This window comes from Drosophila teissieri, chromosome X, assembly GCF_016746235.2.
Source record: "Drosophila teissieri strain GT53w chromosome X, Prin_Dtei_1.1, whole genome shotgun sequence".
Taxonomy (NCBI): Eukaryota; Metazoa; Arthropoda; class Insecta; order Diptera; family Drosophilidae; genus Drosophila; species Drosophila teissieri.
In genome coordinates, this window is record NC_053034.1 from 5,451,553 (window position 1) to 5,471,786 (window position 20,234).

Here is a 20,234-nt window from a genome sequence, read left to right on the forward strand (position 1 = left end):
CAATCTGATTTCAATTTCATGGTAGCTTTTGTTTACTGCACCTGCAAACGAAAACTCGGCGAAAAGTATGATGTGAATGAAACCATAAGGAGGATCAGTAGCGAGAACAGGGGAACGTATTAGAGCAGCACACTTCTCACATTACATGGACTCGGGTTTTTGGTTCTTGGTTTTTCGGCTTTTGCTGAGCCGTGGTTTTCACGTGAAAATGTGCTCGCTTTTCCCTGCGCAGGTGCAACACGTCCATGTATTTCCATTTCAATTCTCGATTCCCGATTCTCCCTATCCCGGCACCTTTATCTATTGCTTCCTTTCACCCAGGCATTTGTGGTGGTATTTGCTTAGCTGTTCGAGAACAATGGGAAAAGGGAGGACAGAGTGGAAAACGAACTGAAGTGAAATGCGTGACCCCGGCGGCCACACCAACAAATTTTACACCCAAACAAATTTCCTTTCCGTTCTGTTTCCATCCATGTACGATACGATACCATTCCATACATCTAACTACATAACCATCCATCCATTTCCAGCTGTTGTTTGGTTTTGTGGAGAGAAGATTCGAGGTATGCTTCGGATCGGTTTTTGTTTGATTTCCCATTGTCCGCCAGCCGAGCAGGTAAAAAAAATGCATTTTCTGACACTAGTCCGTCAAACGCTTTCCACACAGGTTCCAGTTTCCAGGTAACGAAATATACCTATATACCTGACCAAATTCCATTGCACAACGTGGTGATATCTCTTTAAGGAAATTCGAAAATCTCGTATACAGAACGGTGATTTTATTGAGCTTTTATTGGTTTAATAAAGCGGAGAACATCTTATCGATATGAAGCATAAAAACGGTTTTATGATGGCGTGTCTCGCTTTGTCAACTTGTTTGTTTTATGCAAATAGAGGTCTATCTAAACTATCGACAATAAAAACGATTTTCATGCACTCAATTTAGTATTTTTGAATTTAACTATTTGATGATAGCATAAAAACACCCAAAAAGTCCATCCAGACTCACTGAAGCTCGCGTTTTGTCTTTTAGCATTGAATATAAACGTTGTTTCTTAGAAAGGGTTCCCGACAGAAAACCAATCTTTTTCCCATCAAAAACCATCATATAGCTGATAGAGCCATGTTATATTTGTGATGTGACTTCTCTGAATCAAAAGTTGATATACAAGTATAGAAATCAACATGCGATGTGCTGTAGAAAAGTTACCTAAAACCAAATTTTGATATGTGATTGGTCGACTTGCGGATGAGGTGTGTTGAAACGATTTGTCGCTGGCAGTAGAAGAAAAGCCAAAGGTATTTTTCCATATGTGCATAATTAAGAGATGCAAGCCTGGGAAAATCTTTCATTTGAGTTATGAGAAGACAAAGCTCAGATTTATGTAATGCATCATTCCACATTCGAATAATTAACATTATGCCTTCTTCTACGCTTCTTCTCTTCACCATCAAGCAACCAACCAAACAACCAACCAACCCAACAATCCATCCATCCATCCATCCAACCATCATCATCAACTTGGTCTACCATCTTCAGCGTTTCGTGAGAATGCGCAACTTAATTGAGTTTCAATAAAACGTTTTAATTTGACCAAAGAGAGAGGCAACGAGACCTGGCTAAAGGAATTTTGTACGCCAACGCCTTGGCTGCAAAAAAACAAAAATTAAATAAAAAAAATACGAGAAAAACAGAGCACATATACATCTACATATAGATATGTGCACATATACAAAGAAAAAAAAAGGGAGCAAAGGGTCTCCTCGTGAAGAATGTAAAATGCAAGCGGAATGCACAATAAATATTCGCTACGCTTTTCGGGCAGTCAAGATCTCATGGGATGGGCCCAAAAGCTCCTCGGCCTCCGCATCTCGAGACCCTTGTTTCTTTCGAGCTTGTGTAACACAGAAAAGCAATCAGAGCAGGTTGCAAACAAGTTTTTAGCCGAACATCCGAAGGATGTACACATATACATCATATATACATATACATATATATATTTATATATATACAAAGAGATATATAATAAAAATGGCTGCCCTGCTGCCGCAAGTTAAATGTGTCATCCCAGCACAGATGAAATGTTGGCTTTTCCATTGTCATTTCCAGCACACATTTCCAGCGCATAGAGCATAGAGCATCGAGCATCGAGCATTGAGCATCGAGCCCCATGGCCAATGTGCTTAATGATCAGTTAATTAAAGTAATTGCAGCCTGGAAATGCTTTTTCCCCTTTTTTCACTTTTCGAGAAGAAAAGAAAAGAAATGAAAAGACAAGACATCAAAAAGCAAAGAAAGAGAACATGAACAAGAACAAGAACGAGAAAGAGCAAAAGGTAGAAAGCAAAGAACATTTTCAAGTGCAAAGCGTGTGAGCCAAGAGTTCAAATAAAAACGTAAATTATTCCCCTGCGGCGAACGTTCGTGTGTGTGTGTGGGCATTTAGAAACACGCACACATGCCACGTCTGGAAAACAAAAGACTTAGGCAACGAACTTTTCTCACTCGACGGTTAATTCACTTTCTGAAGATTAAATACGTCTGAGCATGAATGTTTTATTGCGATTCAATTCAAGTTGCCAGAAATTGTTACGTGATTTGATTAGATACCCTATTAAATTGGGTTTGGTTTTCCATTTCTGCGAAATGTTCACATTTTGAGTGTTAATTTAGGCGCTCTTGACTTCCTCATTAAATTTACTTCCACAATCGATTGAAGCTGATCTTGTTTGAGTTCTAAAACAGCACAGCCGCAGTTTCAATGGCCGATCAGTTTGCCTTTTTCGATCGGCAAGATCTTGGCGTTCGTTGTAAACAGAGTTTTTCTAGCTTTTCCCCGACGGCCAGGCCAACTCACTTCTCTGCCCACAGAGACTACACATGTCAACCGATCCTGGCTTGCTCTTTCTTTCTTTAACTATCTTTGGGCAATTACATAAAAGCGCTTGGCTCTTAGCCTAAAACTGCGAGATGCCAGTTTAGTTTTTTTCTTTCCTTGTTTCGTTTATATATACATACATATATTGTTGTGCAGCAGACTCTTGGATCTCGCGGGATTCGTGGGTTATTTTACTTTGCTTAGCTCTTTCTTTTAGTTGCCTTGCCTTGCCTTGGTTTTGGTTTTGGTTTTGCGATGATCATCAAAGGCACGATCAAGCCAATGGCCATGTGTATGTGTATGTGCTGGCCTCTCTTTCTTGAAGCCATTTTTTGGTTTGTTTTTTGATTTGGCGATAAGATCGCTTTGAACTTTTGTCTTGAGCTTGAGCTATTAGAGCTGATTTTTTCGGTCTTGTGGCCACAACAACTGATCCTCGGATCGTTTACGACTGATCCGTTGCTGATCCATTTACCACATTTTCTTGATTTGGAATTGCTCTGGTTGGCAGAGCGCAAAAGTCTGTGTCCACAAAACCTTAGCTTTTATACGGCTCTTGCGATCGCTTTTCCGCCTGCCAGCTTGTTTGTTTAATTGACTTGATTGCCAACACAGTTTGGTTTTCGTTTTGAGTGGACCGACCCGACCGACCGACCACGACACAACTATTTTTGCCTTTTGCTCATGTCAAATGTCATGTAGTCGGGGGTCTCAATTTTGTCTCTGCCATCTCAGAACAATGAGTTTGATTTATATGGCTAAGGAGCCACAAAGGCGAAGAAAAAATCGTTTTCTCGCTTGCGGTTTATAACATGTTAATGAGCAGCATCTCTTTTGGCCGGGCCACGCCCCCTCAGCGCCCCCCTTTACGGCGGGAATTTCTTTTGATGTATGAAACTGTTTTTTCATGTTTTTTATATTTTTTTCGTTTTGTGATGAGTCAGTTGAGCCGAACATTAAATAAAAGACAAAAAATAATGGCAAATAAAAATTAGTGTACGCGCGAAACACAAGAGCCAGTTTAGAAATCCATCGATCCGAACAAAAAAGCTGTACAAAAAAAATGTATTTTTAAAACCACAAAAGCCAACTTTCGGATATTATCATTTGCCATAGCTTCCGTTTTATCCCTTTGCTGACTTAACAGATGTGGGATAAAAAGAAATAAAGCTCAAATAAAACTGAGTCGCTGGAAATAGTCGAAGCATGAGTCTTCGCCGCGAACTGGTTGGAATGCAATTCGATCTAAGCCTTTTTTGTGTGTTCTTGCAATGGGTTTTTTTAATTATGCCATGTAGGTTTCGGCCCGCTTCACAGACTCGTAAAAATCGTTGACGACAGTCTGTCAAAATATATGGATATTGCGATCGTTCCAACGGCTCGACTCGACTCTCCGCCGAACGGACTCAAACTCTCTATTTATAATAACTCAAACGGAGTTATGCGTTGCGTACGTGCCGTTTGTTTTGGCCGCATTTGATTTATTGCAGAGACAACAGAAACAACAGAGAGAAATAGACAAAAAACAGAAAGAGAAAAAAAATAATAATAAAAATAAGACAAAATGCTGAAATAAATAACAGACAACACACGGAGGAAACAAAATACGAAAATCGAAATACGAAATACGAGGCGAGTGAAAATCATGCGAACCGGGCTAAAGGCACGAACCAGAGACTCCCAGACTCTCGTTTAGGTTCAAACCGATTTGCCAGGAATGTCGCTCGACAACGAGCCCGATTTGATTCGATTCGCAGCTGAGAAGACTGCAGACCGAAGACTGCAGACTGCAGACTGGAGGCTGGAGACCGCAGACTTCGCAGGCTGGAAGACAGAAGATTGTGCGGGCGCTTTTGTCTGGCCGAACAACAACTTCCCACCTATTGTCTAGACGAATTTCGAGTTAAATTAAAAGGAGTACGCACACCAAAATCCCTTGTCCTTGAAAAACTCTTGATTGACATATGCAAATGCCACTGAGAATTGCGCAACGAACATACTCCACTCGTCTGGTTTTGCCACATAGATCGTTGTGATCTATATCATCACTATAAGTTGCAGCACTAACTATTTAAACTGCTTGTCCATGAACAGATTATCCTAATAACATGTAACTTTACTTACGCGCAGTAGGTTTTGCCATTCAGTTGTGTGACGCAGGTGCCGTCATTCTGGCAGCCAACAGTTGTGCAGGAAGCCGCGATATCTGCAAGGATAAATGGTAAAAGTTTATTGTCAATTCTAGTTGATATAAGTTACACACTGGGTGTTGCAGGTACTAACATTCCCAATTGAGCTTATTTCTGAGTTCTTAGTTAATGTTCTATAAATTAACGTAGGCATTGTCCCAACTGACCCGCCCCACCCCCAAAAGCTAACCGCCATATCTGTAAGATCATGCTAACTTGTCGCCCATTTGTGTCTACTTAACATGCCACATCGTTGCAAAAGAAGTCAAGAAGAACGAACAACGAAGAACGAAAGAAGAAGAGACATGCCACAGGGAAAAGGGGGGAGAATCAAAAACATTCTTGTTCTGTTTGCAGAAGAGAAGATCGAGAGATCGTATATGTATCGTATATGTAGTGTCTGCCTTTTAAGGGCAAACGGGCGGCATGTCAAAGTCACCGTCTCTTCATCATTATTATCATCATTGTGGCCAATCACAGACAAAAAGTTCACTGCACTTGAACTGGCCAGCGCTGCAGAAAAATAGTTGGATAAGAAAACTGAAACGTTTGCAATCAAATCAAATTATTATTATGCATACACACACACACACACTGGCAGACACACACAGAAGAAAAAAGCAAAGGAGCACACAAAAATTATGCTTATTCCATTGAAAAAAATATGTGGCACACAAAATTAAACAAACGAAGCCGCAAACAAGCAGCAAGCCCCCCAATTTCACTTCACCTCCTCAGGTTCAGTCGTACGAAAAAGTACGAGTGTATATCAGTTGTGAACAGATTGGCTCAGAATAGTAGGCCATTTTAAATTGTTACATATTGCTGAAATAATATTATTTGCATTTCTTCTACGCAATTTACCATAGCTTGTATAAATGAAATTGTTTGCGAGATCTTTTGCATTTTTAATGGGTTTAAGCGGCACTTATAACGCTTTTCACACCTTCGCTGCTATTCTCTTGCGCCCAACTGTGCTATATATGTGTTTGCTAATTGGGCGTGTGGCGATTTCCTGCGCTGGAAAAAGCTCAGAAAAAATACAAATTATAAAATCGGGAAGGGGGAGGGGGGGTTCCTAACTCAGCAGAACACAGAGTTCTGACATGCGGTTTGGTTTATTTCGGTTCGAATCGCGGCGACGACAATAAGTTTTGATTGCCCCCGACAGGCGGAGATAAATAAATCGCTTTGTCTGCCCAAAGGGGCTGTGGGCGGCGGGGCGTGGCAAGAGGTGACAGTGGGGCGATGGTAGATGTGTGCCTAAACACACACAATGAGTGGCCACTGTACCGCCTTGCATACACGAGCAGCAGATCAAATCAAATGCAAAAAGGCTTAAGCCAAAGCGAAAGCTAAAGCACCAATTGAGTGCACAAATTGAACATTTCCAAGAATTAATGGAACTTATATTGACAGTTTTGTAAAGTGGCCAAATATTTGTTAATCGGCACGACCAAAAAAATATGATTTTGTAAGCATTTTATACACACATTTTCGCTCACTGTCTGCGTCTCCTTTAAACATTGATGATCGATGGCTTGTGGACAAGACGTGGCATAAATCCCAAAGATATACATATATATACAATATGCCTGATTAACTGGCTAATGACAATGCATAAATAAAGCGGCGAGGAAGCAAAAAAGAAAGAGATAACTTTAAATTGAGTCACAAGCAGTGTGTGTGTGCACAATGTTGCAGAAATTTATGCAAAAGGAAAAATATTGCAGCATGCTCAGTTGCTCAGATACTCAGATGTTGCTCTGCATTTGATTGTCTTCGTTGGCCGCGTTTGTTTGTAAACTAATTGACCTCAATTAGTGTAAAAAAACAACAACAAAATACAGATGCAAAAACAGACAAGTGCCACAAATCCAGCAGCAAAACAGATATGAAAATAGTGCAGAGTCAGTGTGTTGTGGGTGCAGCATGCATATCTCATTAGATTTACCAAAGCTGGAACATTTGATGTGATCCCATTGATTTGTCAGTTGGCAAGCAACTTTTGATAGGTCTGCCGATCTTATTAAAACTGAAATATATTAGCGCTAACTAACTAACTATCTGATGAGCGACAAATGTGCGACAAAAGTGCCCAAGTGGAATGGGCAAATAGGTCCGAAATTGAATTATACACATTCCAGGTAAAGATCACTCGATGGGCACCGAGCTTAAATGGGGTTTTTTTTTTTTTTGTATTTTTCGTGAGGTGTGGCTTGGGCTTATGGCTCTGTTTAATTAATTTGCCGGCAGGGAAGGCGAGAAAGACAGGGACAGAGAAACCACATATGGGCACTCAACGCTTCATCGACAGAGCGTGAAAAGATTTTCAGTTTTTCAGCTAGCTTTTTTGGTATACACTACGAGTATCGGAGCGTTTTTATTGCGTGTGATTTACCACACATGTAAAATCAACGTGGAATCGCTTTTGGCCGGCATTTATGCGCCGTTTAGGCAGATGCTTTTCCGCTTTTTCGCTTTTCCGCTTTTCCACCTCCGACAAATGAGCTGTTAATTGCTTGAGTTGGCTCTCAAACCGCGTTTAAGACCTAATTAAACTTGCTCAACGATATGTGTAATAGAGATTGTCGGCGTTTAGTTTGCTTAGCTCTGGCGTATAGTTAAAGTAAGCCAAATCCAGGGGGGGATCTCTCAAAGTCACGACATTTCACAATCACCGATGAAAGCAGGCGTGACTGTGACTTGCAAATATCTGTGATATTGATCGATGAAAATGACACGGAGACGACAGAAAATGTTGCACGTTACAAGAGCGAGATATATCATTTTTTTTAATAATTAATCAAGTTGTGGATTTGGCTCTCGCATACACATACATAAAAGGTTAAAAAGTGTCCCTTACCATCTGAAAAAAAGGAATAAACCAACTATCGGCACCATGAAGGGATCAATGAACCACTTGTAATTAGCCCAAAAAATAAAATGAAACCATTTACATACATCAAACAATTATAAACGAGCAAAAAGGAAGCCAAGACAATAATGAAATATCTCCGCTGGTTTTTTCTTTACAAAATGGTGCTTATCGAATTTAAATTTTTCGCATTACCACACATACGAATAGAAAAAACAACAATGAAAAAGTAGCAAACGCTATCAGCATAATAAGCAACAACAGCTGCGACAACTAAAACAAAAAGCAACCACACCAAACTAAAAAAAAAACAAGAAAAACACCAACAAACACAAAAAAGCCAAACCACGGCCAAAAATTTCTCACGCTTTTCTCTAAGCGCAAAAAAAAACAGAAAAAATAATAAAAAACAAAAACATATCAACAAGAATGTCAGCAAGTGGAGATATATAATAAAACGGAAAACCAGCGAAAAGTAAATTAAGCTTAAATAAATCCTAGATTTTCCTACATTTCGGAATGAAAAGCTAACCATGCCACTTGACCATGCCGCATGTAGCAAGAAGGATTAGCAATGTATCTGTGCACTTGCAAATGAAGTCGGAAACTATAAGACCAAAAGCTTTTTCGGCCTTATCGCCCCCATAATACACTATGCCATGTCGCTGGGCCCACTTCCTTATCTAAATTCAGTTTGTTCTCAGGCTGCCTTCATGTTTATTCATGATTTTTATTCGGCGACAATTTCGCCACGATTTGTAATTGGATATGGGATATGAAAAAGTCCGGATGTGCAACAAGTCATCAGTCGCATAGATTTATGTGTAGGTGATTAAAACAAATAGAAATTTTATTGGTCAAAACTTAGATTCCTAACCGATCTTAGTGGTGTTTTGTACAAACAATAGATGTGTGCAATTAACTCGAACTTCGTTGGAAATACATAATTACATTCTGCGGATCGCAAGATACTGTTCTAACCGTTTCTTGAAAGGCACCTTTTGTTATCTGCCGAAAATAAATGTACTTTAATTGCTTATTGATCGTTTAACCCCCACAACTTCTATTTGGCTTCCAATTTGGCATGCTCAAGTATTTCCATTTGCCATTGATCGCCAAGCTTACGCTGTCCATTTATGCACATTTATTATATTTGAAGTGTATATGGCGAGATGATAAAAGAAATTTTCATACACAATTTGCGTCGCAAAAACTGCAACTCTGATAAGCTTGCCAAAGAAAACGAAGCGATCATCGAGCGATCATTATTTTTATGGGAACTGTCCGGCGCGCGAATGATCACAAATTGCTGCGGGGGCCCAGCAATAAATAAATACTTTGCCTACCCAAATGTGTAATGGCGATTAGAAAATTGGTCACAAAGAACTATGCTACAGTGGCGGGAAAAGTACAAACTACTGGTATATAGTAACTTAAAAAAGTTCGATCGAAATAATTGAAAAATGTAAGCAACTGCTCTTTAGTTGCAAGTTTTAAGTGTAGTATAAACCAACGAGTTCATCGACCCATAATCCACAATATTTGTTAATAGAAAAGCACACATATTATCTTGGACTTGGCTGTAAGCGTAGAGAGATCGGAAAATGAGCGGCCTGCAGAGGCGTTGTAACAACAGCAGCAGGCAACAAAATGCGGAAAGATTGTAAAGTGTTAATGAAAAAGTAGCCGCGATCGGTGGAGAATCGAAGTGGCAAAACGGGGGAAAAGGGGGAGTGGCAGTGGGGCGTGGAGCGGGAGGGGGAGGAGGCAAGTCGTAAAACGAATAAACGAGTGTGGGAACCGCGACGTCAACCAAACACAACGTCTCGCTCTTTCTTTCTTTGCGTCTTTTTGGGTTATGTGGCATGGAATTTTGCCTTGGCTCGCTCGCTCCACCTCTCTCTTTCTAACCCACTCTAACCCCGTCTCCGTCGCTCCATTTGCCACCATCTCTTTCGGCCCTCTATCTCTATCTCTGCTAACCCCTTTTGTTTGGTCCGAAGCGTCTGAAGCTTCTGATAGATTAATAGGCCACTGTCGTCGGCGATAGCAAAATGAAAAAAAAAAATAGAAAAAAACGAGGAAAAATCGTACAAAAATATAGAAAATACAACTCCCCTGCTCCTCCCTCCCTCTAGCCCGCAAGTGTTTAACCCATTCATACGTATAATTTTGGAGCAACATGGGGGAGGAAGTTTGTGGTTTTTGCGGTCTACGATATTGTTATTGCCACATATGTTGAAATAGATTTCGGATTAGACGATCTTTTGAAAAGGGGAAGTGCCTGTGAATGTGGTTTATGGGTACCCTGATTGATGTCTTCATGAGAGTGGGCTGAGCCACTCTTGTATGTAATATATAATAAATATTATGTGAATGGAAAGAAACAGGAAACTTATTACTGCAGTAGCTGTTAAATTTAAATCGAATTTTGTTAGCAGCATTGCAAGTAGAACGCTGCGTTTCGAAGTGCAAGTACTATGAACTTCATAGCTAATAGGGAAATTGTCTTTGAAAATGAAACTAAGTATGGTAAGTAAGTAAGCAACCCATTTGCAAGACGCAAAACTTTTCACAGTTGAGCGCTGTTCATTCCACTTGATGATCATCGCTCGTTTTTCCCCCCCGTTTTCCACGCCACTTTTTCCACTCGCACTTTATTTTCCCACAGCGAGAAGCTCGGATGATTAGCATAATGCTTAGCCAAATGAAAGATAATATTATGGGAATAATTGACCTACCCGACGATGTAATTGAGTGCACGATAAGAGGGGGTGGAAAACGTTTTTTTTTTGTTTTTTTGGGCGGGAGGATGAGTGATAAACAGCCCTCCGGAAAGGACACACAGCTGCAGTTGTAAGTAATCTATATGCATGTACATAACTATGTATATAAAGGTTTTTTTTTTTGGTAATTGAAGTGCACTTGAAAACATATGCGACACTTTGACAAAATCCGCCCTCGCCGGGGAAAAGCATATAAAATGCATGCAGAGAGGGAGAGAGCGAGAGGGCAAGAGCTGGGGTTCAAGAGGTCGAGGCTGAAGGAAATGCGCGCCAAACTGAAAAAAGGCCGCGCAGGCGCACAAACAAAAAGGGTTGTTGCTCGGAAATCCATAAAAATAATGGCATATGAGTGATATTGTATGGAGTCTCGACTCGTCTCCCCGTCTCTCCCTCTCTATCTCTCTTACTCCTCTTTGTGTGTATGTACTTTAAATAAACTGAAGCATTTAACACTTCCGGCAGACAACAAACCAGCGTGTGAATGTTTAGTTAAAGTTCGGAAAACGACAAAAATGAAATGGATGAAAGAAAAAAAAAAGGCAGACTCTTCAATTCATATTTACTTTGCAGCTCTGCTAATTTGTCACCGAAGAAACGCCAGTTCTTCTGGCGCCCAACGAAATGGACCTTATGCAAATGTCGCGCAGGTTGCCAGTATTAAAAAAAAAACTCAAAGAGAAAGAGTCTGCAGATTCAGAAGATGCATCTGCAAGATATGGCTCCTAATCAATGCTAAGTGATCGTTCAGATGAAGTGGAACCCAGTTGCTAATGATCTATGCATCTTTGCACAAAAGATGCAGCCCTAAAAAATGACTTTAAATTCCAGATATGTATACTAAAATAATGTTGTTTGATAAAGCATCTACTCGTTTGTTTGCGAACGCCAAGCCAAAACAGAGTACGTCCTTCTTACATGTTTCCTGCAGATTCTCAACTGAAGTACTTTAGAGCCAGCGAGTGTCAGACGCTTGAAATTTGAGATACATTTTCAAGTGGCAGCTTGAAGCATGTGTTTATCGCAGTGTTTGTGTATCCTGCCGTTTCAAAGGTGTCTTTTATTTCTTTTAAGGATCTATCACGGTTTCTAGTTACTTTACAATGTATCCACTTCTAGATGTAAGTGAGCAATAGCTTTCTCAATATCAGTTTTTCATAACCATATAGTATCCAAGTTTGCAGTTAAGCATGCGTTTTCTTGTATCTTTTGGTGAATTTAACGATGCACAATTCCTTGCTAATGTTTTGTGTGAGGGTATCTGCGATGGTTCTGAGGCACCCTAGACCACCATGAAATGTATCATTCGGCCATATCATCCCGTATCGTTCGGCATGGCTTCTTCCTTCGACCACCGATCATTATTATTATTATCATGATTATTATTATGCAAGCCAAAGTATCTATGCATCTCTTGAAGTCAACCACTCACTTGAGCTTGGACCGATCTCTATTCTCCCTCTGCGGATGATTCTCAAACACGCATGTGAAGAGAGAGATGGAGATGGAGACGGATGAGAACAAGGAGAAGAAGGAAGAGAAGACAAAGTCGGAGCAATTTCAGTTTCAACTTGAGAAGACGACGAGCACACGATCGGCGACTGTCGTCGATCCGCTCAAGTGTATATAATGATGATTGTCATTTTTCATTGCCTCCTCCAAAACAGGATAGAAGACGGGAAAGAGACGGCTATACAACGAGCCAAAGAGCGAGAAAGGGAGAAGCCAGAGTCTTGGCCCGGCCAAGAACAAGAAGTTTCTATGCCAACTGATTGCGTTGCGTTTGCCAAGGAAATCGTAAATTTCCCTAATGACAAGACCCGAGCATCGTAAAGACATTTCTCTCGACTTAGCATTAAACAGCAATTTTCTAATTATTTTTGGATTTCTTATAACATTTATGCACTGACATATTTTCGTGTTTTATATTCAAAGAAAAATTGAATAATAGTCGTCGTATAAATGAGTAAGTTATTTCCTTAGAATATTTTTTGATTGCTGCGTTGTAGAAACTATAAGTTACTACCGTTAAGATCGAGATTTTCTACCACTTTTCCACTTTTCGAAGACCCCAAATGAGAGATCTGTCTGTATAAGAGTATCGGAGTAAATCGCACGGCAACATAGGGGGATTTCTAGGGGGCGTGGCAGGGGCGCAGCCTAAAAGCCCAAAAGCCTGGAAGACAAGACGACAAGAAGAGACCGGGCCAAAAGCGAAGGAAAGAAAACAGAACCGTACCAAACCAAACCAAACCAAACAAGACACTTTGGGTAATATCTATAAAAATTGCTGTTGGTGTGTGTTTCCTAGAGGCGGGGAGGCGAGGGGCGGGGCTGGGTCGAAAGGAGGGGTTCTTCTGAGGTTGTCAGCCTTTTTTTTTTGTTTTGTTGTACCTCGCAGATACTTCAAGAACAAGCCACACAAAGGAGAGAAGACCAAAGAGACCAGCCAAGAAAACCCAAGAAAACAGAAAGAAACAACAGAAAAAAAACTAAAAACTTGTTCGGTCAGTGCGTTCGTTGTCTCTGTTTGTGTGTGTATCTTGTATCTTGGCTCGAATAGTATCTGTGTGTGTGTGTGTGAGTACCTGTACCTGTATCTACAGACTCGAAATGTACATGTGTTGGCCATAAAGAAAACTCATTAAACTGGCCATGGCAGAAAGAGTAAGTCAGGGCGCACTAATTCGCCTGGCCATCATTAAAAGTCAATAAAAGCCGAGAAGAGAAGCGTAGAGTAGAGTATAGACTTGAGAGCCAAGTCCAGTAAAGTGAAGTCAAGTCAAGTCGAGCTGAGATTTAGAATCCATACAATCCATGGATTTTTCTAAGCGGATTTAATTGCAGCCGACACATGTGAGGACTGTTTTCATAATTAGTTTGGCCAGCAAAGAAGTACATATCTGTATATATATGTATATGTAGAGAGAAGAAAACCTCAATTCATTCGTTGGCCATTTGAGGCATTTTCCCAAGACAAAACTTGGAAAGTAGTTGTCAACATATACACTGCAGAGAGAGATGGGCTAGGAAAATGATTTTCATGTTTATGCAATGACTCTATGGGAACAAATAACAAATATCGGCAAAGACAGCGCAGTGCGCAAAAACATTGTGGATTTCCGTTGAGCCGTTGAGATACTGAGAAGATGAGATGACTGCACATTGGCAAACGAAATTCTACCTGAAGAGCCTTGCCAATTCTGGTTTCAAAGGTGTGGTGTGTCCCGAAAAACAGGATCGAGATCGAGATCGAGCATCGAGCATTGGAGCATCTGAGCATCGGGATCGTCTGGAACGGAACTGCTCTGCCGTATATCCAATGCCATATCAAGTGACCAGGCAACAAGATTCCTCAACTCCTCTGCTTTATTTTGTTTTCCTTTTTTGTTTTTTTGTTTCTTTTTTCTTTTTTACTGAAGTTTACTTTATCACTTACAGGTTTTTTGATTTTGGCCAGGCCTGGCGAAAGGCAAGGAGTAACAGCAGATTTAACACTTGAGAAATTAGCCGATTTCATATACCGCTTTTTTAATTAAGTCTTCTTAAGTTACTGATGGGAAAGTTATATTTTCAAGTGATACTCCTGTTTTTTTTGTTTTTTTTTTGCCAACGTCGGCGGCGTCGATTAATTAATAAATGCGACAGTAAATGGTCGATAAGTGGTTGTCTCAAATTAATTGAGACGCCCAAAATAAGAGAGACTTTCACAATAATCTGCGTTTTTAAGTGCCGCGTCCTTGCAAAAGGGTTTGCATTCGTGGGAATTGGCCTGGTTTTAACCTCAGGTGTTATAAATGCATCTCAGACATGTTTTAAATTTATATACATATATTGATTAAATTGAGGCATTGAAACCTTGCATTCAAGTATTATTTGAGCTGATTTGATTGACTGCATTGCTTACTCACGTACGGATGTATCGACATTCTTACTCATAGCTTCTTTGTTGTTGTGATCGGTTAATGTATTATTTATTCAAATTTACTAATGATGGCTAGTTATACAGTTTCATCTACTCCACATTTTTAGCAAGATAGTCTGTGTGAGCGTATAGCAGCTATAAATCTAGGTAGTACTACCCTCATCTCTGCTTGATCCTTCAATTTAAGTGCCCTTCTGCCCCTCTTAATTTGACTTCCATTAAATTTGGTTGCAACTTTATGTGGATGATGCATTCCGACCATAAAGTGCACACTTTACGACCCATAACCATAGGCATGTTGGTTATGCATCGCCATACATGCCGACCTCATGCGCCAGGCGTACAGGGTACACATACAAATATAGTACTTTATATAGTATATGGTATGTGGTATGTTGCATATTGACTGAAGTCTAGGCGAGGGCTAATTAGGGAACCGCCGTGTGCGTGACTTACGAAAGTCAAGAAATGTGTTTTGGGTTTTTCCTTCTTCAGTTTTTGGGGTGCACACAGGATATACAGGAAATAGCCGGGAGCGGAGCGTGGAGATACAAAAGTATCTGAAGCGATACTCTACTATATGCCCGCTTCTCTCCCTCTCCCTCTCTCTCGCTCACGCACACCATGCCATGCTATGCCATACCATATCGTAATTTGATCTTTGAGCAAACAGCAAAAAGGACGCGCATGTGCAATATGCCAGGACACAGGGGTTGCTCCTGCTTCTCCTGCTACTCCTGCTGCTTCACTTTTGGCTCCAGGAGCCCAGCTGTCGTTTATTCCTATACTACACTCAACATTCTATTTGCGGTGCGATGCGGTATATGGTATATATGCCTGGATGTTTTTGTATGATGAAATCGAATGCGGTGGTTGGTTCTCGAAACCGTTACGTGCCACATTAAACCTGCAAAAAAATAATACCCCAAATTGGTGGCTAAATGCAGGCGTTCGATCGCACAAAGTTGAACAAACTTGGATTGGAGCTAATGGGGCGTAAATTTGTGAGAACTTAATCGCTACAAAAAGGGTATAGAATGAAGCTCTAAGCGTTTTTTTGTTTTTGTTTCTGGCCTTTTCCATCTGCAAACACTTTTTTCTTAGAGAACTAGAAGTGAAATTGAATCGAATGTAAAAGGAGGATATTTAGGAATATTTCTGGCTTCAATTTACACATTTAATATTACTACTTTAAGCATTTCTTCTCCCCGGTACACAGTTCGCTATGTGAACAATTATTTGATGTCTTTTTTATATATCCCGTTTATTTATTTACCTTTACTACAACTTCCTCTGGCTAATTTCTTGCAGCTGAAAAATGCAAATGTGTCGCTCGCAAAGATCACACGTTCGCCCATGGCTAATAAACCCAGAAAAATAAAAAAAAGAGTTTAGGAGGCGGAAACCCGAGCTCAGGAAATGCCCAGGTAAAAGTTATAAAAATAATAGTTCAACGATCTTCGCTTGCAGCTGTTAAAAAATCGTAGAGTTCATATAGAGTGTGTTATAATGAAATTGCCCGATGCTCGGGGATCAAAGTTCTAGTAATGATCATTTAACATGATTGATGGATTTCAATACTTTTGAGTAATGAAACATGAAACATCAGACATTTTCAATAAAAAGAAGGAAACATTTAAACATTCTCAGACATTTTCAGTGGAGAACTATGAAATTTGTGGGAAAAAACTGTAATATATCTTTTTTGAGCTGCATTTCTCATACTTTCTCAAGAATTTCGCCCAGGAGATTTCGAGTTCCGTGGAAAGCTGCGCTTTTACTGAGGCAATCCACTCCAAGTACCCTAAATACACCTACAACCGATCCAAAGCGATCCGATACGATACGATTCGGTATTTACTCAGTGATTAGACAACGGCCGCTCCATATGCAAATACGCAAATACCCAGTACCCAGTACACAGTACCCGATACCCAGTAAAACCCCATGTGCATGCGCATGCGGCACACATCGTGTGGAGGAGTTCGCTTCCAAAGCTGGAAAGTTGGAAGGAAGTTGGCCACTCCAGAGCAAATAGCGCAGTAAAAACATAAAAAAAAAGTTAAGTAAAAACACAAAGGAAAGAGTCGCCTTTTGCCGACGGTAAAAACGGTCTTTCTTGTTTCGAAAAGGTGAGTTTTCAAATCTGAGAGAGCATGCGCAGTCCGCGGAGAGCGAGACAGCCAGCGAGCGAGTGAGAGGCGACAGTGGAGCGAGAAAACAAGGAGAGAAAGATAGACGGAGAGAGAGAAACGACCACCTGTCCGAAAAGCGACAACAAAGCGAAGCGAAGGAAGACGGCGCAAAGGAAGCGCGGTGAACACAAGCCACGCAAAGCAAGGCGAAGAAGTAGGAGCTGCCCAAAAGGGAGACGGACGGAAGAGGGTCGAAAAGGGAGTGGACGAAATACACACAGAGAGAGAACGCATTTGGAGCTGTTTTCATTGGGATTGCGACGATTCTTTAAGCTAGGACTTTCTACTATCTGTGGGTTTACCTATCTAAAAATCTAAGAACGGCTACTATCCAGCTACCAGATTAAGTAGCGCACTATTCGTACCTCTTCTTTTTGTATAAAAGCTGCATGGGCTGCTTAGTCACTTATCCGTTGCAAATGCATCCGATTTAATGGACCAACATTTTCTAGGTGTGCAATATAGTTGGATATATCCAACTGGTTTAAGCGGAACTAGTCCAGTTCACGAGTATATTTTGTAAGCGCAGTCTAGCTTGATTCGAACTTTTGGAAAAGTTACGCCAAAAGCCAACGTTAAATGGAATATTAGTATGCTCTGAATAAGAAAACTGCATCTAAGTATACAGTTAGTAAGATTAGTTAGGAACCACAGCTTTCAGCGCTACAAGACCATCTAATTTCACAGTTTAGTTTGGGTTCTATAAGAGCCCTAAAACATCTAATTTCATAGTTTAGTTTTTAAGCGAGACCATGGATCGGTTTTCGAGCCCTGGAATTCCTGTTTCTCTGCACCCACCCTATATTTTGTACCCTCGTTCTGATCGGCGTCTCCGCTTTACTCACCAGTTCCGCGTACGGTGTTTGGCAAATTCGCAAACGCCAGCGTCAGCAGCAGCAGAGGCAGCGACGCCGGCAGCGACGCAACGACGTGCATTTTGTTAATCCAAAAACAAATCCAAGTGTTTGGTGCGCGACTGCGACGTCGGCTGCGCTGCGATTGCATTGTAATCCAGTTTTCCAGTTAAACACTTTTCCAGTTTTTCACCTCTTCTTCTCTTCTTCGGTTTCTTTAGCGCTCCTCTTTGGTCTCTCTCTTTGAGGATATTTCTTACTGCGCGTATTTTGTATGGTTAAGTCTTTATTTAAGCAATTTGTTTTGTTTTAGCGCGTTTTTATTTCGTTGCTTTTTGTTGTTGTTGTATAGTTTTGTTAAAACTGCAGACTTTAAAGCTTTATTTGATAAACTAAGAGGAGGCACTCTCCCGACGACGGCGACATTTTCCGTTTGCAAACATAAAAAAAAAATGGCAAAAAAAAGAAGGCTTTTTTGCTTTTCTTGCTTTTTTGCTTTTTTCCGCGAGGATCGAGCACAAATTCAAATTCAAACCGACGCCGCACGCTTGCGTATTGCTCTCTTGCTCTGGCTCTTCCTCTTCTGGCACTCGGCTTCCGTCTCACTCACGCACACGCGACTCGAGGTAGATACACTTTGTCGAAAATCCTTGTTTCTCTCTCTCTCTTTCCTATCCCTTCGACAGGCACTCCTTGCTGAACGGCTTTCTCGCTCTGGCCATCCTTTTCATTTCATTTCATATTCGAGTTGATTCAATTCAATGCAATTGAATTCGATGCGATTTGTTTGTATATCCTGTATGCTACGCGGGTTTCACTTCCAAAAAAAAAATTCAAGTTGAGAACTGTGCTCTGCGCTTTCCAGGTTCGTCTGCCTTACGCTCGTCCGCTTTCACAACCGTTTCGTCCACTGCAAAAAAGCGATCTGTTTCCAAGGCGGCAGTGTGACCGCCTCGCTGAGAGGGAAACATACCGTTTGCGTGCAGCCATCTTGCGTTTCGAGAATCGGTGGGTGAACAAGATCGAGATCGGTGGGTGAACAAATAAGTCTAGCCGAGTTCCGAACCACTGTTAAGCGCAGTTTCGCACTTCGCCCGAATGGCGCTTTGGTGCAGTCATAGCGAGATGTAGACATAGCTACATGTAAAATGCATGTAATTCGACAAAGTAGGATGGGAAGGCACTGTAAAAAAAAATTAATACCAATTGAAAGACGTGCTTGTAGCATTTTGAAGTATTTTTATTTTCCTTTTTTTCTCGTATCTTTATTTCAACTAATTTGAGTTGTTCTCGACTTAAGTTAGGTTTTCGTACTTTTCCCTTTTCCCTTTTCCACGCAACACGTTCTTAGTTTTCATCTTGCGAACCATTTGCTCATTTTCGCTGCATTCACTGCACTCGCAAACTCGCTGCCTGCATTTATCATACTTTTACTTGGCTTAATAGGATTTCATTTGAAATTACTTTCGTTTCGTGTAACGTCTATATAATTGAACTCTTAATTGAATCGTTTGACAATTATCCAAAAAATGCAACACCATTCTTAACCCCGATTTTCGGTACGTTATCCCAGTGAAAAAGCTCTGCGCGATTAGCCCACGGAAAGAATAGAATTAGATTCGAGTGAATAAATCAGTGTAAACGAAGAACATTTAAAGCATTTTCTCAATTACTCTAGATACAATATGTATATTTGTGTATATAATGTTCCCAAAAAAAAAACAAAAACAATTATCGAAACAATGAGTTAAATAATTACAGTACTGGCTAGTGAATTAAGAACCCAACGAGGAATCATAAGGCAGCATTTCGTGTTAAAAATTTTACGCTTTACACTTACTTGCGTTTTTTCGTTTTTTTTTTTTGGTAGATCGCTCAAATGTTTTACAAATTGTTTCTAAGCTTTTTAAGTTTTTTTACCATTAAAATTGTTTACATATACTTTGCTTTTACGTCTATAAATAGGCTTAAAACACTAGGCAGACAAAAAAAAATATTACAAACATTCTCTCTAATTCTTAGCTAGTCATTTAATTTAAGCGTTGACATACACATTTATGCTCTATATATATATATATATACGATATACAATAATTCATTTGCTTCTTTACATAATTGATTTAAGTTCAAATATCATTTACTCGCTTACGGCTAGACAAAAAAATATTCAAGTTTTCACATGGATGTCGTCCTGTTCCTGAAAACCCGATCAAGTTGAAAAGTGGGAACTGAGTTGGTGGTTCTAGTTTTATTTTATCCACTGCGATCACCAATATTTGGACATATTTTTCAGCTAGTTGCGGCTTGGGGATTTTGTTTTCAGAATTGTCATAATACTGTAGCATGCCCTTAAAAATATAGATTTAATTTACGGTTCAATGTGAGTGTTGGTGCAAAGTAATGGAGGATTTTTGTTTTTTTGATATTTAGCTTTTGGCTCTTCTTGACCGGGTCACAGGTCAAACGCAGCACTCTTACTCTAAACGTTTCTCTCACTGCATTCATTTTGTTTCGTTTTGTTTTGTGTATAC

At 40.3% G+C, this 20,234-nt stretch overlaps 1 protein-coding gene across 1 annotated transcript in view; it reads right to left on the reverse strand.

Moving 5' to 3' along the window:
- LOC122625098 (neurogenic locus Notch protein) overlaps positions 1 to 18,603 on the reverse strand; it is a 38,239-nt gene extending 19,636 nt beyond the window's left edge. Inside the window, exons 1-2 of the mRNA XM_043804995.1 lie at positions 17,695 to 18,603; positions 5,004 to 5,085 (exon numbers count right to left, since the gene is read on the reverse strand). Of these exons, the coding sequence (XP_043660930.1) occupies positions 5,004 to 5,085; positions 17,695 to 17,854 (242 nt within the window). The 5' untranslated portion in view covers positions 17,855 to 18,603. The remainder of the gene's footprint in view (positions 1 to 5,003; positions 5,086 to 17,694) is intronic.
- Between the last annotated feature and the right edge of the window lie 1,631 nt (positions 18,604 to 20,234).